Source organism: Gymnoscopelus microlampas (genome assembly GCF_963454915.1).
Source record: "Gymnoscopelus microlampas genome assembly, chromosome: 14".
Classification (NCBI taxonomy): domain Eukaryota; kingdom Metazoa; phylum Chordata; class Actinopteri; order Myctophiformes; family Myctophidae; genus Gymnoscopelus; species Gymnoscopelus microlampas.
This window is the reverse complement of record NC_139951.1, coordinates 32,086,815-32,113,438: the sequence shown is the minus strand read 5'-3', so window position 1 is coordinate 32,113,438 and position 26,624 is coordinate 32,086,815. Positions and strand designations below refer to the sequence as shown.

Genomic DNA, 26,624 nt, shown 5'->3' with positions numbered 1-26,624 from the left:
AGAAGAATCCATTGGAGCTTCCAGGGAGAGGAGATGGGGGAGAGAGATTGAGGAGGGTACGAGAGAGGTGAGGGAGAGAAACGAGCAGTGGTGGAAAAAGTAGATGAAGTAGCAATTTTACAATGTTGAAATACAATGAAGACAACATTACAGTATGTATACAAAGGTCCTGTATTCGAAATTGTACTTGAGTAAAAGTAAAAGTATCGGCATCAAACTATACTTACATGATCAAACATAAAAGTACACATTATACAGAATGGCCTAGTAATGCACGTGTTCACCACTTTAACGTTGCAGCCGGTAACAAGGGGCTGATTTCATTACTTTATATGCTGCAGGGTAGCTTTAACCTAATACATTATCATTTATGAGTAAGTGTATTTTTAGCGGTGCCAACCGCTCTATACGTGGCTTTGACTCGGTGTCTGTGTGTGTGTCTGTGTGTCTGTGTGTCTGTGTGTCTGTGTGTCTGTGTGTATGAGCCCGGGATGAGCACGGAAAAGAAGCAACACATACAAACACACGCACACGCACACACACACACACACACACACACACACACACACACACACACACACACACGGACTTGGAGATTGCCTATGCCATCTCTCCTCTCATTTGCCACACGTGCCACCGGTTATCAAAGAGGGGTCCAGGGACCCCCAGAGACGTCCGCCCGTATGAGCACGGGATGAGCACGGGATTTTAAACAGCTATAACTCCAGTTTGCAGCATGCCACCAAGTCCAAATTTGGTATGTGGACTTAGACCACCAATACGGGCCGAGCATGAATTGCTCAAGCCCCGCCCCCTCTGTCTTCCCATTGGCTGGCCTTTAAACAGCCATAACTCAAGTTCGCAGCATGCTACGGAGTACAAATTTTGGACATGGACTAAAACCACCAATAGGGACAAACTGTAATTACTTAAGCCCCGCCCCCTCTGTCTGCCCATTGGCTGGGCTTTAAACAGCCATTATTCCAGTTTGCAGCATGCTACCAAGTACACATTTGGTAAGTGGACTCAGACCACCAATAGGGACGAACTGAAATGAGTTAAGCCCCGCCCCAAAGGCACCGCTTCCTTCACACAGGGTGTGATTTTTTGATTTAATAAAACAAATCTGCAAAGTAAGTTGTGAAAAAATTGTAGTGGAGTAAAAAGTTCAATATTAGCATCTGGGAGTATAAAAAAACAATTGAAATACTTAAAAGTGCAGTACTTAAGTAAATGTACTTAGTTACATTTTTACTTTCCAAAATGACAGAAAGATTGTGTAAGCAAGAATGGGAGAAAGACAGAAGAGAGAGAGAGAGAGAGAGAGAGAGAGAGAGAGAGAGAGAGAGAAAGAGAAAGAGAGTATGTGTGTGTGTGTGTGTGTGTGTGTGTGTGTGTGTGTGTGTGTGTGTGTGTGTGTGTGTGTGTGTGTGTGTGTGTGTGTGTGTGTGTGTGTGTGTGTGTGTGTGTGTGTGTGTGAGTGTGTGTGCGTGCGTGTGTGTGTGTGTGTGTGTGTGTGTCAGTCATTTATGGCGCTATTATTGAGCTTGTACAAATGGTAACATTCCTCCTAATAGCAGCCCTACAGGGAACACTCTGTGGACACCATTTGAATTATTCATCAGTAACCACTTCCTTCTTCACTCTGAACACTGTGTCAGCACAGGTGGAACATTAATTAAATACAAACTATACCTGTTCTCACAAATAATTAGGATAAACTCCAAGCCTATACATGGGTCCCAGTGGTTGGGACCCACGCACGCACGCACGCACGCACGCACGCACGCACGCACGCACGCACGCACGCACGCACGCACGCACGGAAAACAGTGCAAAACAGTGCAAAACAGTGCAAAACATTGCAACTGAAACACCTGGACACATTGGCCGTGACACTAGTATGCACCACCATTAAATAAATGTCAGGTACCCAGTCACAGTAAGGCGAGGACAGCCTGAATGAAGGGACCCAGCATTCCTAATCCACCCCTAAACCAACAAGCATACAGCTTTTATGACTGGACGTATCAGCCTCGTTGGCCATAATAATTGTAAAATTTAACGTCCAGTACCTGTCTAACTCTTCTTTTGTGAGCTGTGAGAAAAAGGCCTTTGTCATATCTACTGATAGCCATAAGACCTCCTACAAATCATATCCCACCTGATATTTTTTAATTTATTTTCAAATCCGGTTTAGACCGGATACGGAAACGGCATTTATGCATGCCTATTTGTGTGTTCAAATTACCGGATACAGTAGGCGGGCTCTAGACAGGATTAGATCACTGAGCAGTAAATAGATTTGCTCCCTCACAACCAACCAAACCACACACTCTTGACATGAGGAGCACAAGCAGAGACTAATTAAATCCCACCAACATTCTAAACATTTTTGTCATTGGTCCAGGCTGACACATGATGAAGAGAGTTAGTTTAGTTATGAGTTATAGTTATGTTTAATTCAATTTCAAACAAAAATAATTTGTTAAAGTAATACTAGGTAACGTTTTCAGTAAAACTAAAGTTAAATTGTATATCTTTTGTAAGTGGCAAATGTTTCACAACACCCACTCCATGAATTTCACCTCCGAAAGCCTTTTATTTATATATTTTCTATTGAACGCTGTCGAGCATGACTTTCCCTCGGAAATTACGTCAGCTGGCCGGAAAAAGGAAGCGGAAATCCACCGGGTTCCTGTTTGGCCAGGAACTACCGCGCCGGTTTCCTGTTTGGCCAGGAACTACCGCGCTAATAACAAAAGGAAACTCACGCTGATTTTAAGATATTGTATGATTTGAAGAACGAAAAAAAAACAGAAAAGGAAAACACAGCTCACGGTAACTAAAGCTCCACTGGCTAAGAGAAACGATCCACAGATCGTATAAAAACAATTAAAAGAATGCTTTTTGAAACACTTCCGTCTTCCGGTGAAAACGAATGGAATTCTGGGTAACAGAGGATAAACGAACGGCCTGCAGTGACGGTAATGACCAGCAGAGGCTGCTAAAAGTCGTTTTTTTTTGGAAATTTGCACAGAACAACTTTAAATTTGATATTGAAGTTAAGATTAACACATCTGGAAAATAATTGTTAAATGACTTCCGGTTATGCAGGGTGAGGAGTAGACGCGTCCTCTCTCTGCTCCCCCGCTTCATATCTTTACCTAAACAGAAATCCCACTACCTTCCTCATAAATGGTATGGTTTGAATTAAAAAAGTTTGCGTTTAAGTCTTGACATCAGAAAATGATCACTAGGGCTTCTGCTCACGTCAAAAAAGACACTATTTTGATGGAAGCCGGTACCGCCGCCGCCGCTAACGACATTAACATGGAGGCCCTGACTAGCCTACTAGAAGAACACAGGACGGCTCTTTCGACCGACTTTAAAACGAGCATCGCGACGCTGGAATCTAAAATTGACCTTATACACACCACTATAACTGATCATGGCCAGCGTATTACTTCATTAGAGTCTAATGCAGATTCTGTCAGTGATCGTATAGTTTCCTTGGAGGCCGCATGCGCGGAGCTGGCGGCTAGCAACGCTAAGCTGCGTGCTAAAGCCTCGGATATCGAGTCGAGAGGTCGCCGCTGGAATGCACGTATAGTCGGGGTAAAAGAATCGGTTGAGGCTGGGACCAGGCCCACTACCTTTTTCTCCACCTTCCTGTTCGAACTTCTGGGGGACGAGGTTCTGTCTGAACCACCCGAGCTGGATTTAGCTCACAGATCGCTAAAGGCTAAACCGGGTGCTAACGACAAGCCGAGGCATGTCATCGTCCGTTTCCACAACCTTCCGATCAAGGAGAAAGTTATTCGGGAGGCACGCAAGCGGAGGAACATGCAGTACGAGGGTCAAAGAATCGCCATCCATGAAGATTATCCCCAGGATGTTGTGGAGCAGCGCGCCAAGTACCGTGATGTGATGGCCGAATTGTACAAGCTTGGCTGTCGGCCTGCTCTCCACCACCCGTCTAAGTTGATGATCGCTAACGAAAATGGCGGAGCTAAGGTCCATTTGGCGTCCGTTGAAGAGGCCGAAAAGTACATCACATCTAAACGCAAGTAATGGGTGCTTCGCTTATGACTTGATCTGTTCAGATTTGGTTTTGATAACTGTATTTGGCCTGGCAGATGTACTGTTTTTGCGTGGATTGGTTTAGCTGTTAGCTTGCTAGCCTAGCCGTTGTGGAAGGCTAGTTTAGCCGTTGGCTGGCTAGCTACGGCTGAACACTGATTAACACTGCCGGGCTGAAGATGCGCTCTTTTTTCCTCTCTTTTTCATCTGGACAGTATTTTTTCGTGACTCTCAATCTGATTACTCTATCGCTTGATGTTGAACCGATTCGATTTCTATTTTTATTTTTTGCTCTTTTTGGACATGGACATAATAGCCCGGACTGGTAGGGCTGTTAGCTGGCTGGCTGGGCGTCTGCCTGGTTAGCCACAGCTCAGCTGGGACGGCAGCACTGTTTTGATGCAACGCCTTTCTTTTTCTCTCTTTTTTTTTTGACATCTGCTCATCTCCTCTCCCTACCTCCCCCCCTCCCTTTTATTTTTATTTTTGTTGTACATGGTGCGTCAGGCCGCTACTACATTGAGATAATATATACATTTAAGGTGCATTTCATGGACATGGTAATTGTATTTAGCTTGACTGTTGTATTGTTACGTGAACTAACCCGGCTGTGACTGATTGACTAGTCTTGACGCTATCTAACTTAGGATGTGATGACGGTCCGTTCTGTTATAAATGCATTCTAGTTTCAACTCGTCATTTTTGTTATAATCTTTAATATGTGTGTTTTTGAGTGAAAATTTGCCTCTCTGGCCAATTTAGTTTTTATATAGCAGCCGACTTTCCTTATGTCTTCTCTCTTTTTTTTTTCTCTTGTACATCAGACTAATAATATCTCCTTAGGAGTGTTAACTGCGTAGCTTACTCATCCTGGGGCCAATCATTTATTTAATTGACTACTATTACAGACGCTCTCCTTTTTTCTTTTCTTCTTTTCTTCCTCTTTGTTATTGTTTGATGGCATGATTTTGTTTGGCACACTATTAGGCCTGTTGGACATGTTTTACTAATTTATGGTTTGCCTTTATGTGAAATCCACGGGCCAGTGTGCTTGTTTGTGATGCAGAGGAGTACTAATCAGGCTTATTTGGACCTGCTTTATTTTTTGTTTGGCTTTGTATGTTTTTGATTACATGTCTGTTATATTTATGTTTGTACTTTTCTTATTTTCCTTATAAATAGTCAGCTGCGTTAATAACTTAAGTCAATATGCCTTCTTATATGGGCTTTTCTTATCTAGTTTTGAACCTCAACATAATGGTTGTAATATGGCCTTGATGCAGCAGTTACCATAATGTCAGACCTCTGTAATTGAAATACCTCTAATGTCAATTTGATCTTTAATAGACTTTAAGACGGCCAATTGTTTTTTGTTTGTTTTTTTTCGTAAGGGGGGCGGCGGATGGGGAGTGGGTGGAATGGGGAATTCAGAGCTATTTTGTTTTACTTGGTTTTTAAGGTTTTATTGTGAAGGTTTTGTTGTCATTGCTCTTTATATGCACTTTATTTATGTTGGGATGGGTGTTTTGGGTGTGCATATGCTGTCCCGAGCTTTCTCTCCCTTATATTTTTCACTATGAAGGCTATAACTTTAAGTGATCTTGGGGTAGTCTTGTATTTTTGGGAAAACAAGTATGAATGACACTCTCGTTTACATGATTTTTTCCAAAATGGTTTTGTAAAAGCTTATTTGTAGTTTTTCTCTATATGTGTATCTTACCCCATTATGATTATGATTATTATTATGAAGCTTAAACCTAAGTGAAAAAAAAAAAAAAAAAAAAAAAAAAAATCATTGAAATTATTATTTATTTTTTATTTTTATTTTTTTACCTGGGCTTTTACTACAGGTTGTATTTGTAGGATATTTTGATACTACCTTACAGGTGAGGTTCGCTCGGGATGGGGTGTGTACGCTGTATTATGCCTGATTTTTGTTTTTCTAACGTGGAATGTATTTTGTTATGGCCTGTTTGTTGGTGATGTTATAACATTGATATTCAGATTATACCAGCTTTAAGGGTCCATAATTGCACTTAAGATGTGTGCTGAGTGAATATGGAAGGGTGATGTACATGTTCTCATTTTTATCTCGTTTTTGGTTGTAAACCTTTTCTCACTCAGTGGTTTGTAGGAGGGTGGGTTATGGGGTTATTGATTACTGTTCAAGATAGGGGGAACGGAAGTTTTTTGGGACTGACTAATGTCAGGACTGTTTGTATCCATGGTGATACCTGTATCCATGGTGATACCTGAGTTAATGCTCCCATTGGGACATTTTTTGTGTTTTTTGTTTTATGTGTTGTGTTTGTTTTGTTGTTCGTCTGTCAGTGGTGTGTGTGAGTACCCTCTCCCCCCTTCCCTCCCTCCTTCCCCTCCCTCGTCTACCCAGCCGCCAGTACAGCCGGTGCAGCCTATACAACAGGAAAATCAATGCCTATGAACGGTAGAAATATCCATTTTATTTCTTGGAACGTTAAGGGGATGAACATTCCCACTAAGTCTGGTAGGGTAATTTCACATTTACAGCAATTAAAAGGAGACGTTTGTTTTTTACAAGAGACACACCTCCGTACTGCAGAGGTATCACGCATTAAAAAGCCGTGGATGGGTCACTTGTTTCACTCGAGGTACTCAGAGAGGTCTAGAGGAGCAGCTATAATTATACATCGGGATGTTGCGTTTGAACTAAATACCACTGTGTCTGATCCAAATGGCAGGTACGTTATAGTTTCGGGTAAATTGCAGAACGCTCCGGTAGTTTTGGCTTCGCTATACGCTCCTACTTGGGATGACGATAAATTTATTTCAAAATTCTTCTCCTCAATACCAAATCTCAATGATCATCAAATAATCATTGGTGGCGACTTTAACCTGGTTCAAAGCTTGGATCTGGATAGATCATCTACTAACCAATCGGCGTTATCCAAATCGGCAAAAATTTTAAAATTTCATACTGACAAACTGGGCTTGGAGGATCCTTGGAGGGCCAGATTTCCTTCTAATAAAGTATTCTCTTTCTTTTCACATGTCCATCATACTTACTCTCGCATAGATTTCTTTCTACTCGATAACAAATTGTTGCATAACGTTGTCTCATGCGATTACCATAGTATAGTTATCTCCGACCATGCCCCAACCTCGGTAGTTGTTAATTTTCCACTTGGCAGTCCACCCTCCAAATTTTGGAGATTCAGTCCTCAATTGTTATCTGAACCCACTTTTAAAGATTTTCTTACATCACAAATACATATTTTCTTTGAGATTAATGATACCCCGAATATTAGGAGCGATATACTTTGGGAATCGTTTAAGGCTTATCTTCGTGGACAGATTATTTCTTTTGTCTCCTACTTCAGGAAAACGGAGCAATCTAAGTTGATTAAGATAGCAGCTGATATACGAGATTTGGACAATCAATATTCAGTTAATCCCTCCGCCACTCTATATACAAAGCGTTTGCAGCTTCAGTCCGAATACGATTTATTATCAACCAGCAAAGTCGAGAGACAGCTTTTGCAGTCCAGGCAGCGTTTTTTCGAGCAGGGGGATAAGGCAGGTAAATTGCTTGCTTATCAGGCGAGAGTAGCTAGTGCCTCTAGACTGGTACCAAGAATAAAATCAACCACGGGAGAGATTGTGACAGACCCTACAGCAATTAGTGATGTCTTTTCAAATTACTACTCTGGTCTATATTCCTCAGAGTCCAACATACAAGACTGGAACGGGCCCAATCCATTAGATACCTTAACATATCCCCAAATTGAGAAGGACCATGTTGCCGGCCTTGGAGCCCCACTAACTCTCCTTGAGGTCACGGAGGCAATTAAATCTTTACAAAGTGGCAAGTCACCTGGACCTGATGGTTACACCACAGAGTTTTTTAAAACATTTGTTGAAATTTTGGCTCCAGTCCTGGTACGAGTATTCAATGATGCCTTCCAGAAGGGCCAGCTCCCACCAACTTTGTCGGAAGCTTCAATATCTCTGCTGTTAAAGAAGGATAAGGATCCGCTCCTATGTGGTAGCTATAGGCCGATATCCCTTTTAAACGTAGACTTTAAGATTATGGCCAAGGCTCTATCAAGTCGTCTTCAACTGGTGATGCCTGGCCTCATTGATCCTGATCAAACTGGTTTTATTTTGGGAAGACATTCTTTTTTTAATACTCGAAGATTGTTTAATATCATTTACTCCCCCGCTACCATTTCCCCTGAAATAGTTCTCTCGCTAGATGCGGAGAAAGCGTTTGACAGGGTGGAATGGGGATACTTGTTCCACATACTTAACAAATTTGGCTTTAGTTCTGATTTTGTCAAATGGGTTCAACTTTTGTATGCATCTCCAGTGGCTTCAGTTAATGTTAATGGAGTGAAGTCTGGTCAGTTCACTCTCTCCCGTGGGAATAGACAAGGTTGCCCTTTGTCTCCATCGTTGTTTGCACTCGCCATCGAGCCGCTAGCCATATGGCTACGCAGTGAGGAGGGGTTTAAGGGGATTTCCCGCTTTGGGTTCACGCATAAGCTCTCTCTGTACGCCGACGACCTGTTGCTGTATATTTCCGATCCTGCATCTTCTCTCCCTGTTATCTTGCGCATCATAGAGCAGTTTAAAATACTCTCGGGCTATAAACTTAACCTTCAGAAAAGCGAATACTTTACGGTTAACGCTATTGCTGATGAACTTCCTCAATCCCTCTTCCCCTTTAGGAAAGTTACTGATGGATTTAAATATCTGGGTATCCACGTTACAAAAGTATTTACAGAACTTTTCTCCAGGAACATTGGCCCACTAGTGGACCGCTGCAAAGAAGACTTAGCTCGATGGTCCTCCCTGCCTCTCTCTTTACTGGGACGAGTTAATTTGATTAAAATGGTGGTACTGCCCCGGTTTTTATATCCCTTTCAACAAATTCCGATATTCATAACTAAAGCTTTTTTCACTAAACTCGATCAGATTATTAATTCCTTTTTGTGGTGTAATAAGAGGGCACGTATCAGGGGAGCAGTTCTTCAACTCTCTAAATCCGAGGGCGGATTAGCATTACCTAACATTCGTCGTTACTACTGGGCGTCAAACATTAGCAAAATTCTCTTTTGGAATACTAACTTAGCAGCAGGCACTCAACCCCGATGGGCACAGATGGAGGCATCCTCCTCAGATATCTCGCTTTGGTCAGTGGTCTGTTCTCAGCTGCCAATCCCAGTTAAAAAACAAGTTTTTCGCAACCCATTGGTGTCAGATACCCTCAAAATCTGGTCTCACTTCAGAAAACAGTTTGGTCTTCATGTGTCCTCGGGTTTGGCACCAGTGTATCGTAATCATCATTTTCTCCCGTCATGCTCGGATCCCGTATTCCGAATCTGGTCAAGTAAGGGCTTATGCTCTATTAACGACCTTTATGTTAAGGGTATATTCTCCTCTTTTGCAGATTTGTCTGTTAAATTCAAGCTCCCTAATTCCCACTTGTTTCGTTTTTTCCAAATCAGACACTTTGTTAAAAATAAATTCCCCCAGTTTCCAAACCGCCCACCGGATTCCATGATTGATTCCTTTCTATCACTTGGAACTGGGATACCGAGGCTCACCTCTATTATATACGATATTATTTCTATTCTTAACCCTACCCGTCTAGACTCCTTAAGAGCTGCATGGGATCATGACCTCGGGATCACTTTGTTAGACAATCAATGGGATGAAATGCTGGATTTGGTGCATACATCATCCATATGTGCTAGGCACAAACTGTTGCAATGCAAGATTTTGCATCGAGTCCATTTTACAAACGCAAAATTAGCCAGGATTTATCCCGAGAGATCTGACGCATGTAATAGGTGCAAACAATCTCCTGCTGACTACATACACATGTTCTGGTCTTGTCCCAAGCTGTCAGGATTTTGGGCTGCAATATTTGATACCTTGAGCAGCGCTTTGGGTGAACCAATCGACCCTGACCCTCTTACCGCCCTTTTTGGTCTCAATTCTACTCCTAATAAATCATTATGGCGAGTCATCGCATTTACAACCTTGCTAGCCAGAAGGTTGATTCTCCTTAAATGGATACATCCGTCCCCTCCCACTCATAATAGGTGGATCCATGAAATCCTGTATTGTATTAAACTTGAGAAAATCAGGTTCTCCCTTGGCGGCTCGTTAAAGTCTTTTCATAAAACGTGGCAATCACTATTGGACCATATTGGCACCCTGGTTGTTGAAGTAGAAGTACTCAATAGTTAACTTTGGGTAGACCCCCCCCCCCCCCCCCCCCCCCCCCCCCCTTTTCCCCTCCCTTCCCTCCCCCCCCTCTCCTCCCCGACCATGTCAACTTCCCCTCCCCTTCCTTGTCCTGGATTGAATGTGAGATGCGCGTGTTGTTTTTTGTGTTTTCTATGATTTCTTGTTCTCATTTGTCTTGTTTTTTGTTCTCTGTTGTTATGTTTACTTTTCTTGTATGTATCAAAAAATTGCAGACCCCTTTTGTTTACACTATCATCCATTCACTGTCTTTGTTTTTCTGCCAAAAATCAATAAAAGAGATTTGTAAAAAAAAGATTAACACATCTGTGGTACATACACAATTAGATGTTTTCTATATATCAAGTGCTTTATGTGCTTGTAATTTCAAAACAGTTTAGTTTGTAATTTCAAAGAAAAGTAACTGTTGAGGTTGATTTGTAATTTTTAATTTTAAGGTTCAGGTTTCTTATTACATCAAAGCAAAACAAGTTGTAAGTTTCCAAAAATAAATCTGTGAAGGTTAAATCAGACTCCTCCATTCATTGCACTGACCCAAATTTATATATTTGTAGGCCAAAGACATTTTGTGAAACACTGAGATAGAGCTACAGTAGAAGGCCGGAAAAGTAATGCTTACTGATTGCATAAATCTTAACAAAAACAAAACTGGCCATAAATACTTACAAAGTCATGCACCACTGAACACTAGTGGCTCACACATATCCATTGTGACTGAGACGGTCAGTCACTGTGTTTTCCCTATGCAGGCTGACAGATGGAGCCCACCTAAAGTGTTGTGGGGAACATTGACACTCAGCAAACGTCCCCCCCTAATCTTCCCCCGGCAGAATGAGCAAAAACAATAGCCTGTTTACCAGGTGATTACATTTAAATCCCAGCAGATTAACATTACTTTTCATTGGCACTGCAAAGTGAGGATTGGGGAAGCATTAGAGACGATACTAAAGAACAGAGCATTGGAAAACCAAAGCTGTACAACAATCTACAACAGCAACAAGGAAGTAACTGCTATGAAACCTGCAATGAGTGCATTCTATTTTGTATTTTCATTTTAGTCATTTTAGCGGACACTCTTATTATACAGAGTGGCCACTAGGGAGCCCTCAAGCTAACATGAAATGTAATACTTATTACTACTCGGTTATCCTACCTGTTTTATATGTAGACATACATAGGTGACATAAACTATTGCATGACCATACAACACACAATTTATGAGACATACATAGTGGAATTTCATGGAGTCCCTGGCCACTATGCCCAAAGAAATGATATGCACTGAGGCCACACTGGCCATAATATAAATTATACTGCCCTGCCCACACAGCACCAGGTGAGCTCAGCTAGACGTGGGCTAGACCCCTGTGGATTAAGCCTGGCCAAGTTAATCATGTTGAGTGCTGTTGCCTTAACAACCAAAATTCTGAGTCGTCTTTCAACCATAAATTTAGCAATCCTTCCACGGAACGGTATAATTTTTTCACTCATTGCCAGGATGAGCCTTCTTTTGATGTTGTATTGTCTGTGCTGTTGTATAGGCAACTTGCATTTCAGTGTCCCTAATACAACAATAATGGTGTTGATGTGTACAGCAGAGCAGAGGCAAAACAGAGTCCTCAGTTACCTGATGCTGGAGATAAGTTGACGCTGCTCATCGGTGATCAGTATGTCTGGCAGCACCGAGGCCAGCCACTCAACTTTCTTCTCGGCAGCATACTGCTTCAGTACAGCAAACAGCCTCTCTTTCACCTCGGGCTCCGCACCCAGGATCTGCTCAATCTGAGGACAATGCATGAGAATGGTTAGAGGGTTTTTTGAAAGTTGATACCAAGCGTTTTTGGAGTGATTCTGCCGATATTTCATAGAAATATTAAAGGAAGACGCCTGTGTTGCTTGAAACGTCATTGCATTAAATAAAACTATCTTTCTGCTCTAATCTACAGGGTACATGATATATACTATTTATTTATTTTTACCCCTTTTTCTCCCCAATGGAGTCGTTATGCCAATCCTCCCCACACACATTTCTGTGTTGTTACTATACTGTCATATCCTACTCCTCCCGCCCAACACTCCCCGCTGACAGGTGCCGCCACAGCCCGTAGGAAGATGTGCAATGATGACCAATATCACCTTCCCCCCATAGACGCCCGACAAAGCCGGATGCACCACAGTGGATTCAAACCCACAACCATCAGTGGTGGTTTACCACTGCGCCACCCGAGCGCAGTGGTAAAGTCACCCATGATATATACAATATACATCCTTGCGTTTCAGACGCATTGTCTGTCGTGCATTATGTGAGTCCGCCCCAGGTCTGCCATTTTCGGTGCGCGACACTGTGGTACACAGAGCATAAATTATAACACCAAGCCCCTATAGACGAATCCACAGAGCGGAAATCATAACTGTGGTGTCAAGCGGCTGCCGCTCCGCACCGCGACACCGCAGCTACAGGCAGCGCTCTGAGAGATTCGTCTATAGGACACATATACTCGGAAGGAGGAGTACGGGTGAGCAACATGCATTAATGGCCGGGGATTCCTGGTCCCCACTATAATATACATACAGTATGCTTAACCCTGGCACACTGACCTTCCTGTTGAACTCCAGGGCCTTGTGTTTGCGGTCGGGCCTCGTCCCCATCTGGCTGTCCTCCACACTGCTGCTGCGTTTCTGCCTGGGGCCAAGGCAGAGCACCCCGAGACGCAGCGTACGGCCCTGGGATGACTTGATGAGCGTGGCAGCCATCTCGTGCTGCCTGACAGGTATGCCGTTGACCTCCATGACATAGTCGCCGGCCCTCAGGCCGCTGCGGCCCGCTGGAGAGCAAGGAGAGCAGTCCTCCACCAGCAAGGGGCAGTCTCCCACGATGGTGAAGCCAAAACGACCATCAGGCCCGGGAGTAATGTCCATCTGCAAAGAGTCAGTTAATTTTCATTTGCTTATGATTAGCAGTTAATCAAAAGCCTGATTGAAGTAAAATAGACGCATGTATAACATGGGGACAAAGTAACAATATCATGAATCATAAATGGTCCATAAATTGTGATATTTTTATATTATACTGGCCAACTCTTCAGTACTTGTTGTATGCGTGACACCACTCCAATGCTTGGCGGGATGTTCTTCTGGGTCTGGGCTATGGCGATGACGGCCTGGGAGCCTAACGTTGACACGTTTTGGCCTTCAATCTCCAGCACCTGGTCCCCTGGCTGCAGCCCCGCCAGGTAGGCACTGCTCCCTTCCTCCACGGCCAGGATGTAGGTGGGGCCGTTCCCTCCCAGCTGGAAGCCAAATTCTTCAGGCCAGCCATGGTTGGATGTGGGCATGTTGATGTCTGGAGGGGAGAGGTAACAGGTTCAGACCACTAAATGCTTGAGCGACATGTAATCCCTTCATGGCCTAAGATCAAACCAACCCTCTCACATCTTTTGTTATTTCTCTCATCTTTTCAATCATCTTTCTCAATAAATGTAGAAAGCTAATAAGCGGACCAAAAGTTCATGTTAGTTCCCTGCGATAACAAATGGTAACAGCCATGCATCTGGCAGAAATGTCCTTGAGAAAGACCTCGACCTCTACCCACTCAGTCACTTTTAACTTGCTCTGGATAGCACCAGTTAAAGTAAGATTAAACAATATACAGTAGATTTGTCATAATCCTCTATACAGTACATGCTTTGGGCAGACCACCCCAATCATTTTGAAAGCTATGGTGAAGTAAGAGTTTCATCAAAGACAAATACTGTATCTGAAGCGCAGCGTGAGACTAGACAGATGAAGACATTTGGGTCAAACAACACACCATAACCTAAAATACCCTTTCCCTTCCCTCCCTCAACAAGCCTGTGGAGACGTAAGACAGATGAAGGAAAGCATTTGCGCGCACGTGCACGCACACACACACACACACACACACACACACACACACACACACACACACACACACACACACACACACACACACACACACACACACACACACACACACACACACACACACACACACACACACACACACACGCTCACACACGCATACAGTACCTGTTTCTGCCATCGGCATCAAACTACTCTATGTCAGAAAGAAACAGTGATCAATAAATCCTTGAGTCTTATCTATCCAAATAAAATGGAAACGATTGGCCCGGTGTCACTTGGTCCTTCTGTCATCTCTCCTGCCTCAATCCCTGCTGCCTGCAGTGTGGCTCTGCATCCCTCTGCTCTGAACTATGACACTCTCTCAGCCAGGTCCCTATAGGTGACATGGTTTAATGCTCCACAGCAGCCAATCAAATGACAGACTTTTTGACCTCGATGAACTTGAAGGCACACCTCTCGTTCACCCACTAAGCACACACACAGCTCTCTGCTGTCGAGTGAGTGGTGATTTCACAGGGCCTATAGTAATAGGAAATACTATCAAGTGTACGAAGTACTGCATAATGCAACAAATAAAAGGGTAAAATAAGAACATTACAGGTTATTGTGGTTTTGGGGTGTGCCATCGTTTAAGGGCAAATTTGGACTTTATAAAAGAATCAACCCGCATGTAACAGGGTCCAAACATCTTCCTGGCAAGACATGCCTTACCCTGCCAGAAAATATCCCTGAATTTAAATCGGGGCTCTTTTTAGTCTACCCTTAACCGCACAACTCAGCGTGAGCGGCAGTGGTGTAGCACCGAGCCTCCAGTGCTGTGGGTCCCATGGTCAGACACAAAGCTGTGACACAGAGGACTTTCAGACTTACAGGCTTCTCTAGTTGGAAACGACAGTCTTCTCTGTCGAAAAGACTGTCTGCCCTTTTTGTTCTGCAGGAACTTCTTCATCTTGGAATCACACTGCGTGGGATAGCAGGTGGCTATAGGATCCAATCTGTCTTCTTAACTCTCAAAATGACAGGAAGAGAAAGGCCAGCAACAAAAAATGGAAAAGGGGGGAAAGAGCTCCCCAGCTGACTTCCCCCCTCCCCCCTGCAACAACATCTGGTCAAACTACAGAGGAGAAGAACCGCAAAAATGCTGCCCCATCTTCATCCTTCTGTCATGGACAGAGCATCGTCACCTCCCTCCACAACAAGCACAGGTGACTGTGCAGGAAAAAAGTGTGGTCTCTGTGTCTGGGTGTGCAGAGCGAGTGAGCGAGTGAGTGAGTAAGTGAGTGTCCTGCATCTCATTCCTGATTCATCCTTAGGGCCAGCCCGCTCACCACAGTGTTAACCTGAAAACTGGGACACGTGCGCCCGCGCTGCTCCATTCCTTAATAACTCTCCCTCCAAAAAGAGCTAAAGTGAGGCCTCATTTTTCTATAAATACTCCACTGTGACTCTTTTCCTCTGTCTTCTCCCTGCTCTTCTCTTTCTCTCTCAGCTAGGTGGCTCTCCAAGGGACCCGTTCTGGCCCAGAATCGCTCACGCTCACCGTCGAGGCATGATGAGCACTAATTGGAACGCATGCCTAAATGGCCGTGTGTGTCTGTGTGCATATGTGTGTGTGTGTATTCACACGTGGGTGTACGGCATGTGTGCATGTCTATATATGTGTGTAACATCCATATGTGTGTGCAGAGTGTTTAGTCGATTGAGAAGTAAGAGCAGGGGGGGGCAATTTAGGACTTTAGGATTAGTGGGATTATGGGTTGGATCTTCGGATCTCCTGAGGCGTAAACAGGGGCACATGGTCCCCTGCCTCAAACATACACAGAGCAGTGGACTTTTTAATTCGCAGTGTATGAACTTTAGTAGTGTTTTGGTCAATTGTTATTGAACCCTCCTATAGATGTGTATTAGGTGTTGGTATACAGTGGTATCGATGTTAGAAGTTCCCCTTCATGCATTCATCCTGCAGGACATCTTCCATGTGTCCCATGTTAAGCCCGTTACCTCCCCTCCCCTCCACCCAGGATGATAGATGACCACCCTGCCTATACTATCTGGTGGCTATTGGATGTGTGCTGCCGGGGACAGTTTTTTTCAATTATCTGGTCGATTAGGAGGGCTATGGCCCCCGAGGAACGTTCATGGGTTCCCCATGCCCAGATTTTGGACCCATGCCTCATCCAGGAGTTCCGCAGCTAACAGCCGACTGGCTGAAGGGGAGGGTAGGCCTACTGTCACGCTCCCCGTATCCCGTCACTGTGATGTCACCATGGTGTGTCATCATCGCGGGGGAGTAAGACCCATTTGACCCTTAAGGCTTTGTCGTACAGTTACGTTTCCAAGAAGTAGTTACTTGTAGTTGCTGCCCACTTATCCACACCAGTTTGAAAGTGGTTAATAAAAAAGAGCCCTGTGTTGAACCCCATGTATGTACCTCTAGAGGTTTAAGCCTGAATGTATATTGTACTTAAACATAAGACTGTATTGTTCACTGGAAATGACTGATTTTCCTGTATGATACGGTGCAATATCCTGTACTTTAGGCTTTTGGGTTTTTTATCCTGCCTGTTGTCTCTCTCTTAACTTCAAACTGTCAAACAGTTGAAAAACAACTGTAAATTGAAAACAATTACGTATATTGGAACAGTCTGCTCTCATTCAAAAGGCTGTTAGTAATAAGTGAGGAAGAACGGACGTGGCACACACAGTAGCTACTGGACAGGTCTGACTATGAGTGAAGCGTCATTATTGGCACAGCAAACAAGAAGGAACAACCTGTACTGCACCAACTGAATAATTCAACACGTAGTTCAAGTGGTTGGATTTCTCCACACACACACACACACACACACACACACACACACACACACACACACACACACACACACACACACACACACACACACACACACACACACACACACACACACACACACACACACAGTCAAACGCCCATGTCATGTGACTGAGTAAAAAAAGAGCAGGGGAAAAGAGTACAGTATCCTTTGTCACGTATATACTGTACATCTGCTGTACTTTAACATTTCTGGTGAATCTTGCATCGACTTTACATAACAAACAAACAAAACATCATTACAACAACCACAGAACCTACAAAATCGTATAATATTCATACCTACTGCAATGCTGTAACAGTATTGTTGCTTTTTGAGAGCATGTCGCATGCAGTTAAGGTACCTCTACCTACTTACCTCAATTTAAAAACACACACAGGAAAACTCAAGTGCAAACAACACATACAAAAAAGACATGCAAAATGTACAAAACAATTAAAAGGTGCATTCCTTACCTATTTGAAAAGCATCCACATAGGCTACATGCAGCCTATAAGAGTGTCTGAGTAGCCTTCTCCTGTTCTCTCTAGCACTGGACATTGTAACTTGAGTGTGGAGCAACTAGATCCAACAGGTGTGCTGTGATGCCTTGCTTCACTGCATTGCAGTGGAGCAATATTAGGGCAGAGAGATGGTTCAACTAAAGGATGATTTATGATGGTTTGTGTTGAAGTAGCTGTACCATGGCACATTGATAATAAAGAAAATATAATAATAATAATACAATAATAATAATAATAATAACAATATTAATATTAATATTAATATTCATAATACTAATAATACTAATAATAATAAAAGTGATATATAACAGATTTTGAATTACTAGGCTAAGTAACTCAGCTTGCTGTAGGTGAAGACAAAAGAAAGAAAAAATATGTAGGGCCTATTGGCCTAAGCCTTGAAATATACTGTATGGGATTTGAATTGTTAAACACTATTTTTTTGTTGTTGCTCACAACTCCTATGACAACTCCATGCTCACAACACCTGGCTATAGACCACTTAACAGACGACGTCACACTGATAAGAACCAGTATGCGCTCAATGAAACCCATTCTGTCAGGTCTTGCATGAAACAATCACCTGTGCGTCCAGTCTCAATGTTGGCAAACAAATAATTGGTCTATGACAGTGGTTTTCAACCAGTGGTCCGGGGACCACCAGTGGTCCTTGAGGGAGTTCCAGGGGGTCCCCAGCTAAATAGGAACCAAATGGACCCTTATGGGTCTGTAACTCTGAGAGTGTACAAATGGAACCAAATGGACCCTAACACACTCAGAGTTAAATTAACATTGATTTATAATATAAATTGTGGTCCCGAGATAGAAATGCCATTAAATGGGGGTCTGTAGTAGCCTAATGCATGTCAAACTGGGGGACGTGAAAATCGTCTCTTATTGGGGGTCCCTGGCATATATTTTCAAATGGGGGTCCCTGGGCTAATGTGTGTCAATGTGGGGGTCCTTGACGCCAAAAAGGTTGAAAACCACTGGTCTACGACAACTTCATCCATGCTCACCTCGGAGGAAAGCCTGGTGTTCGTTCCAAACTGGCCCGCGTGATCCGGTTTATAAAAAATGGGGGAGGGGGGGGAGAATCGTGTTCCGGTGGTGTGTTCCGGTTGGCGTTGCATTGTTTTTGTTCCCCACATAATGTGGTCTCGCGGACGCGTAGACTATGCATAATGCAAAACAATTAGTTTAGTCTCGCTAGTCCATAGAGTTATAATATATCGCGCTAGTCGCGCTGCGAGTTAGAATAAAAGATGGACGTACCAAACGATTATTATATTATACCACAAGAAACGGAACGATTATACCAAACTAAACACATTTTAAACTGGGGGAATCATTTTGGAGGTGCACGGTGTAAAAAGTTCCGGTCATGTGTTCCGGCCACCTGATGACGTAAAGTTATTTCCGCTCCGACCGGATCAGAAACCCGAAAATGATACTTGATCTTAATAACTAGTTGCTGCCTAGCTCCGACGGAACCTCTCCCTCCGCTGTATAGCTCCGAGATGAGGTTCCTCGTTAGTTACTGCCGTCTGTTTTCGAAATGGTCGCACGTCTTCCACTTTACATGTTTCTTACCCCTTTCTGCACATCGTATCCAAAAAGTAAAGCATTTCCGCCACTCTCTCAGATGTTTTAAGTTTTAACGCGCCATAAAAGCTACCCAACGGGTTGAAGAAAGTATTTAATTTGCCTCGGTTTTCATCCGGTTACATGGTTTTTAAGACATTGCGCAAGAGTTGCGCCCGTAGAGATAACATCACTGGTTACCCTACTGGTCAAATGTTGAATTGCATCTTCTAATGCAAAATATTATGGAACCGGATGAAAACCGAGGCAAATTAAATACTTTCTTCAACCCGTTGGATAGCTTTTATGGCGCGTTAAAACTTAAAACATCTGAGAGAGTGGCGGAAATGCTTTACTTTTTGGATACGATGTGCAGAAAGGGGTAAGAAACATGTAAAGTGGAAGACGTGCGACCATTTCGAAAACAGACGGCAGTAACTAACGAGGGACCTCATCTCGGAGCAATACAGCGTACAGCGGAGGGAGAGGTTCCGTAGGGGCTAGTTGCTGCCAGCAACTAGTTACTGCCTTTAAGTGAGGTCAGTATACGGCTTCGATGACGTCGCTTGCCAAAAATAACTGATCTCCAACATGAAATTCAACCTGTCGCGAGGCGTTTTTGGCTTGCAGATCTGTTCTTTTCGCCAAGCTAGCTTTAGCCACAGATGATACGGAAGTAGTTCAAACATGGGTCGAAAGTGAGGCGTTTTCCTCTTTTATATGGTTTAGTTTTCCTACCTACTACACTGTGCTGTTACTTCTTTACTGCAGCTAACCATGTTGATAAAAATACATGCTATGTATTGTTCGTCGCTATGATTAACTTGTAACACGGTAAGGGACTAATGGATAAAGACACTGAACAATAATGACAGCAGGAATGTTACACAGACAAGCTTTGCCAACAGTTGGAGTATAGCTGCTGCTAGGAAATCACATTTGAAACAAACGTTAGTTTAACGTTAGGTTTGTACTATTATCACTGTTGTTATCTATACTGCCGCAGTATTACTACTAACCTGCAGTGGTGTAAGTAGCACATTTACTCAAGTACTGTACTTGAATACAATTTTGAGGTATTCTTTACTGGAGTATTTCCACTTTTCAGTACTTTCTAATCCACTACACCTCAGAGGCAAATATTCTACTTTTATTCCACTACAATTGTTTGAAAACTTTAGTTACTAGTTTGTATATTTTGATTATTATTGCAAAACATACATTAACCATATATACATTTCTACAAGCTCTGAATGCCTCTGCGACAAGCATTGTGAGCCTGTAGATCTGCTATTTTCAAAAGAGTAATACAATTTATACATTTGAAAACTTGTGAACTGGGACATTCTGCATAATGAGTACTTTCTACTTTTGGTACTTTAATTACATTTTGATACCAATAGTACATTTTGAATTCCGGACTTTTACTTGTAAACAGAGTATTTCTACATTGCAGTATTGATACTTTTACCAAAAAGTAAAACATGTGAATACTTTTTCCACCACTGTCTACTGTTCTAATGTTACTATTAACGTGGCAGGTGATGTGAACCATGGACTTCCTCACTCTGTTTGCTATCTATGTCGCTGTGGTGTTGACATGTATCGCCCTGGTCTGCAAATACTCAGGACAGCGACAGACCCCGTTTAGTGTCCTCCAAAAATACACATCCAAGGTAAGCTGCAGTTCAATATATAACCACATAGTGGCACTGCAGCCTTGCAATAAAGTGCATGAACTGGCAGAAAGGGTTATAGATAAAGTATCCATTTTGTATAATGTATATATGTATTTATTTACCAAAGTAAATCACTTACCCTACCCTTTTTTGTTGAAATTTGGTTTTTATTGTGGTCATCGTGTGTACAGGCAGTTTTATCTTTATCTTTAGAAAATGATTGTGAGTGTAAGTTAAAATCCAATTTGATCCAACTAAGAAAGTTTAGAAAACAATTGCTCTTTGGGAGAAATGCATTATCCATAGTCGTCTACTGTTTTATATTGATATGCAGTTTGGACATAACCCCGGGCCTTCAATGTCCTCTTGTTTTTTTCCCAGTTACTTGCACTAATTACACCAAAATGGCTTCAGAGGTTCTCGCAGAGGATCTTACACAGACTGTTTCATCAAAGGTGGGTAGATGGAACTACTGGTATCCAGCATTAATGGTCAAGTCATTACTACCTACTTCTACTACTACTCAGTCATAGTATAGCTTTTCTCTTATACATTCTGTTTCTAAAACATCCTGTTCTAATATGAACATAAACTCTTGTCTTTTTCCATCATAGTCTCACACAGGTTTATGTTAGAGATGTACCGATTCCAAATGGACCCTTACAGGTCTGTAACTCTGAGAGTGTACAAGTGGAACCAAACTGACCCTTTGGTTCCATTTTTACACTCAGAGTTATGGGGGTCCTTGAAATGTAAAGGTTTGAGAACCACTGATCCAGGAATAAAATAAATATATATATATATATTACACAGTAGTGCATTATCAACTGAAGCATTCAAATTACAAAATAATTGATCACAGTAAATGACATTTATCATTTCAATAAATGATGTGGTATGGGAATCGCATAGACTGCCATACTCACCGATACCAGCATTTTAGGCAGTATCGGCAGCTTTTCCGATACTGGTATCGGTATCGGAGCACTCTAGTTTATATTTCTTTGTCTTTTGTTCATTGTCACAGAAACAACATGTTCATCTACCTGCATCTCCTACTGGAAGGAGCTGTGTATGCAGAGTTTACCTACGAGGTGTTTGGCTACTGCAGGCAGATGGACACCGCTCTGACCAGCCTATCTGTGCCTTATGTCCTGCTGGCCGTCCAGACCTACCTGTTCTACCGCTGCATCACAACAGATCCAGGTTTGTGATTCGTTCTCATAGTGGTTAATATCCTCCCCTTATGAACCACACGTGTACCTGAGATGTACAAATTGTAATGTAATGTACATTTGAATCGCCAGAATACATTTTTAAACGCACAAGTACTATGTTATACTTTGTCATATGACGGCATCGCACAGCACAAATAGCCAATCTACAAGGTCCCAACATGTCACAGTGTGACATATTGTGACCTTGTAGATTAGCTATTTTCCCTATTTTTTTAAACGCCTATAATGAATTTCCCAAAATAAGGACACTGGTGGTAAAGGACACAAGTGGTTACATTTTATCTGGTGCCACTGACCCAAAAGGTTTGTTCTCTTTTTAACAGTTGCTCTTGTCCTTTCACAGGCACAATAACAAAGAAGAGAGTGGGTGCCCTGCTGCAGTTATATCCTTATGACAAGAGGATGTTCCATCCTGGGGTATCCTGTCCCACCTGCCAGCTGGTCAAACCAGCTCGCTCCAAACACTGCAGTGAGTGCTCGAAATACTACCGTATATGGTTTTAATGGCTCTCGTTGGAAGCAACATCTGCTGGCATGAAAGTTTGAAGTCCACACAGCATCTCACATGGTGTTCTCTGAATCTTGGCTTAACACTTAACAATGAGCACATGGTTAACAAGGTTAAGTGTCTCTCTCATGATCTCCTTGCTGAGAAGGTGGGGAATGGATGGGTGTAGACACTATTCAGCATTACATCAGGCTAGAAGAGAACAGCTGAAAATACTGTTGTTTATGGGTGCGTTCGGAAATACAGCACTGAGCGCACTGGCCAATACAAACTAATAGGCGAGTGCGCTCCGGTGCGCAATTTCCGAACACACCCATAGTTGGAGAAGGCGTGACACTCGCCGATTTGCATTGAAGTTGGACATGTCCAGTCCATATATGGGCATATTTGTCCAGGCAACACTCATAGACAACTTGTTGAACTTAATTGATGGATTGATTGAATACTGTATTAGTCAGAAATCTTAACAGCACATGGTACAGTAAGACATTAACGCTAAAACGATTACACAAAAAAGTCCTGGGGACTTTCCATTTTGGTCCTAAGTATTCTATTCATCAGCTTATAGAGTTCATAGAGCCATTAATAGTATCCTGTTAATGGCTTTATTTTTCAGACTTCAGAATCAGAATCAGCTTTATTGTCACATCACAGGTTTACAGAAGTAAAAAAAGTGGGTGAAATTCGTTTTCATTTTCAATAGAAAAAAGAGGGAAGAAGAAGGGGGGGGGGTATCAAACAAGTTATCTACATATTTACACATGGTACCTGAGATAAGGTATAACGGTGCGTGAGCATAACAGCAGACGTATACTGTGCATGAAATACTTATGGACGTTGCTAAAAACAAAAACACAATAAAAAGACAAAAGTCAGTGCGTTGCACATGGGATTAAGGTGCAAAATGTCAGTGCTTGTCGACCGCATAATCCACATAAAGTAGACAGACACTGGTATAATAAGTAGGTCCATGAGGAAGAGCTAAGAAAAAAAAAAGTCAAGTCACTTTTCCCTGGTATAATCCACAGGTAGGTTCAAGGAAGAGCAAAGGTCCGAGACCAGCCTGACAGCACCGCCTGTCACCAGGCTGCTCAGCAGTCTGACGGCAGCAGGGTGAAGGCGTTCGAACAGTTTGTGACTTGGGTGGTAGCCTGGCGTAGACAGACTATATCACTGTGTGGATATGAGTCTGGTGCTTCCATGAGGACGTTTTTTTTCCCCAAGGGGCGGGATCAAAACAATGGCCCTCGACGCAATTGGTTAGACCTACAACCAACTACCAATTACAGTCTCCCATATTCGAATACTGGGCCCTGATTGGTCACACACGTCTTCTGGAGCAGGAAATGGATTCTCTATGGAGCGGTGCCAGACTCAAATCGCAGAGTGCAATTATTTTTTGCACTCGCAGATTCGTCTGGTCCCAGGCTACTTGGGTGGTGCTTGTCCTTGATGATGTGCTGGGCTTTGACTGCACACCGCTTTTTGTACACTTTGTTATGAAAGTAGCAAAGGTACAGCTCAAGGCAGAAATAGCTTTTAAGATATTTTTTAAAGCGCCTCCCTGTACATTTCAGGAGTGTGCAACAGATGTGTGGAACGCTTTGATCACCACTGTGTCTGGGTCAACAACTGCATCGGGGCCAAGAACGCCGGCTACTTCCTGCTGTACCTGTGCAGCATGTGCGTCATGGCCGGAGACATGGCTCTGCTCATAGCCGACATGCTGCTACACGCTGTGCTGAGGTCAGGACTCCTGAGAGCCAGCTACATAGACCATCACGGCCAACAGCAGCCCACAGGACCACTTTTTGTTATACAGGTAAGAACGAGTCCTGTTCAAAATACAGCACAAACGCACTGAGCAGGAAGGGAATTTAGAGGTTAGTTTCTCATTGCACATAGCCCAAAAAGGTTGCTTAGTGGGCTAAATTGCGATGGGTATTTCTGCTGTATAGCAATGTGTTAATTATCAATTTTGTTTGGACAGCATACACTACTTGGTTACACTAATTTATTTATTGCTGGCAACTTGTCCACAGTTGTCCATTCCCCTTTTTAATAAAAAAAAAATCAAATCATGTGGATCTGGGGAACGGTGTGGATCTCAGACTTAACGTGGCCAGCCTGTAACGTCAAACTGTGGTTTTTTTTAATGGCACTCTCCCTTCATTATAACAGCCAGTCGTCTGACATATTATCATTGACGATATGACTTCCAATTTCAACAAGGTTTCAGGCTGATCCAACACCCATTGACTTCCATTATAAAAATAAAGTTAGATATTTGTTACTACTGCGAGTGTGCATACGAAGTTTGTCCCTGATCCGCCTAGTGGTTTGTGTAGCTCTATACACACACACACACACAGACCCACACTCTTATAGACAGCTATTGTCCTGCAGAGCCGCGCAGTGAAAACAACATCTTGCTTTACCACCTCTTACCCCTCATAGCATCTGTTCCTGACCTTCCCTCGGATTGTGTTCATGCTGGGCTTCCTGGTCTTCATCTTCCTCCTACTGGCAGGCTATGCTCTGTTCCACGCCTACCTGGCCCTGGTCAACCACACCTCCAACGAGTGGTACAAGAGCCGAGGTTACGTCTGCCAGCACTGCCACCCCGCCTCCACAGCAGACCACCTCCACGGCCCGGCTCCGGAACACGCCAAAGGACACTTCTACAGCCGCGGATTACTCCCAAACCTGAGAGAGGTTTTCCTCCCTCCACGGCCCGGCGCCGTTCACAAGAAAGACAATTGAGCAACGCAATGGTTCTCAACTCTGCTCACCCAGACCACTACTAGTGGTTTTCTGTCGGTGTCACTTGATCCCTGATTTGACTGCTGGAATGCAAACCAGCAGTACTGTAAATGTCCACGTTAAAATGCAAAATCTTGAATGTTAATTTAACTCTTGAGAGTGTAGAGATGGGGTCAGCGGGTCCATTTGGTTCCATTTGTAATCTCAAGAGTTAAATTAACAGTCAGTATTTTTGCTGTGTAAGACGTGAGAACCACTGCTGTATTGTACATAGTTTTTTAGATTGTGCTGTGCTTTATATCTTGTAAAGTAATGTTTCTTTGTATGGGGAAGCAGGAACTTTAATAAATAAAAAATGTCTAAGTAATTCATATTTTTCACATATTGTGACTGATTATTATTTTATATATATAACTTTCATTGTGTACTGGAAGTCAAAAAAGGGCAGATTGGGCTGAAACTTTGCCCACGTATGGACATAAATAGTGCCATAGAACTGTCACTGCCCCTCCCACTCATTTTGGAAGCCAATTACAGCTAAATGGTATGGAATATCAAACAGTTGTTTGTGTCACGAGTCACTACTCCCATGATCATGTGTACATAATTTGGTGAAAATAAGTCCAAAAGAAATCCTGTTTCTAGAACAAATGGTGTACGTTTTCAGATTTGTGGCACTCCCAAAGAAAGTGAAATTACCCACGGGGGACGAAAGCAATATCTCTGGCCCTGCCTTTGCCCTGGCAGAGATGATGTTTACATACTGTGTTTATAGTGTTTCAAATGTTAATGCGTTTAGAATCATCTAATGTACCATTTTATTGACTTGAGTGAAGCAACTGCTGGCATGATAGTTTGAAGCAAAACAAAAGTCCACACAGCAGCTCATCTGAATCTTAACTTAACACTACTTCACCCATTTTCAACCGTATCTTCATATTATTGGTCCTCACTAATGCTAATAATATGGCACATTTTCCATCTACTCACGCTGCGTCTCATTGGTGGGCTATGGACAGTTCAGAAACCTGCCTACCCAGTTTGACATCTTGTTTGAAATGTCCAAACTTGCCTATCGATTATGTCATTGGTAGGCAGGTCTCTGAACCGAGTAGACAAAAATGGCGGCTTATAATGAGAAATTAGTGCCGACCAATTATATGAAGATAAGTTGAAAACTGGTGAAATGGTCCTTTAACAAAGAGCAGAAGGTTAACGTGTCTCATGATCTCGCTGAGAATGTGGTGAGTGAATGGGTATACTGTAGGCGCTGG

At 42.9% G+C, this 26,624-nt stretch overlaps 2 protein-coding genes across 3 annotated transcripts in view; one reads left to right on the top strand and one right to left on the bottom strand.

Moving 5' to 3' along the window:
• Nucleotides 1–18,639, bottom strand: part of grid2ipb (glutamate receptor, ionotropic, delta 2 (Grid2) interacting protein, b) — a gene marked incomplete at its 3' end in the record, with an annotated part of 54,091 nt that extends 35,452 nt beyond the window's left edge. Inside the window, exons 1-4 of the mRNA XM_084078477.1 lie at nt 18,598–18,639; nt 13,428–13,681; nt 12,937–13,257; nt 11,966–12,120 (exon numbers count right to left, since the gene is read on the bottom strand). Coding sequence (XP_083934603.1) covers nt 11,966–12,120; nt 12,937–13,257; nt 13,428–13,673 — 722 coding nt within the window. The 5' untranslated portion in view covers nt 13,674–13,681; nt 18,598–18,639. The remainder of the gene's footprint in view (nt 1–11,965; nt 12,121–12,936; nt 13,258–13,427; nt 13,682–18,597) is intronic.
• A 1,100-nt stretch (nt 18,640–19,739) lies between these two features.
• On the top strand, nt 19,740–25,691 carry zdhhc4 (zDHHC palmitoyltransferase 4). Of its 2 annotated transcripts, none has more exons than XM_084078491.1 (7): nt 19,740–19,860; nt 20,704–20,838; nt 21,223–21,296; nt 21,869–22,047; nt 22,423–22,548; nt 24,165–24,409; nt 25,045–25,691. In XM_084078491.1, the coding sequence occupies exons 2-7, from the start codon at nt 20,716–20,718 to the stop codon at nt 25,348–25,350; spliced, it is 1,053 nt and encodes a 350-aa protein (XP_083934617.1). In that variant the 5' UTR covers nt 19,740–19,860; nt 20,704–20,715; the 3' UTR covers nt 25,351–25,691. The 2 variants fall into 2 exon arrangements, with proteins under 2 accessions (XP_083934617.1, XP_083934616.1); XM_084078490.1 differs by having other exon boundaries at nt 19,768–19,996.
• The last annotated feature ends 933 nt before the right edge of the window (nt 25,692–26,624 follow it).

What these genes read in the sequence shown, in the direction of transcription:
- zdhhc4 (XM_084078491.1), top strand. Translation starts at nt 20,716, where the DNA reads ATGGACTTCCTCACTCTGTTTGCTATCTATGTCGCTGTGGTGTTGACA. An exon ending in CTGCATCACAACAGATCCAG is followed by an intron (nt 22,048 to 22,422) that starts GTTTGTGATTCG and finishes GTCCTTTCACAG; the next exon opens with GCACAATAACAAAGAAGAGA. An exon ending in GACCACTTTTTGTTATACAG is followed by an intron (nt 24,410 to 25,044) that starts GTAAGAACGAGT and finishes TACCCCTCATAG; the next exon opens with CATCTGTTCCTGACCTTCCC.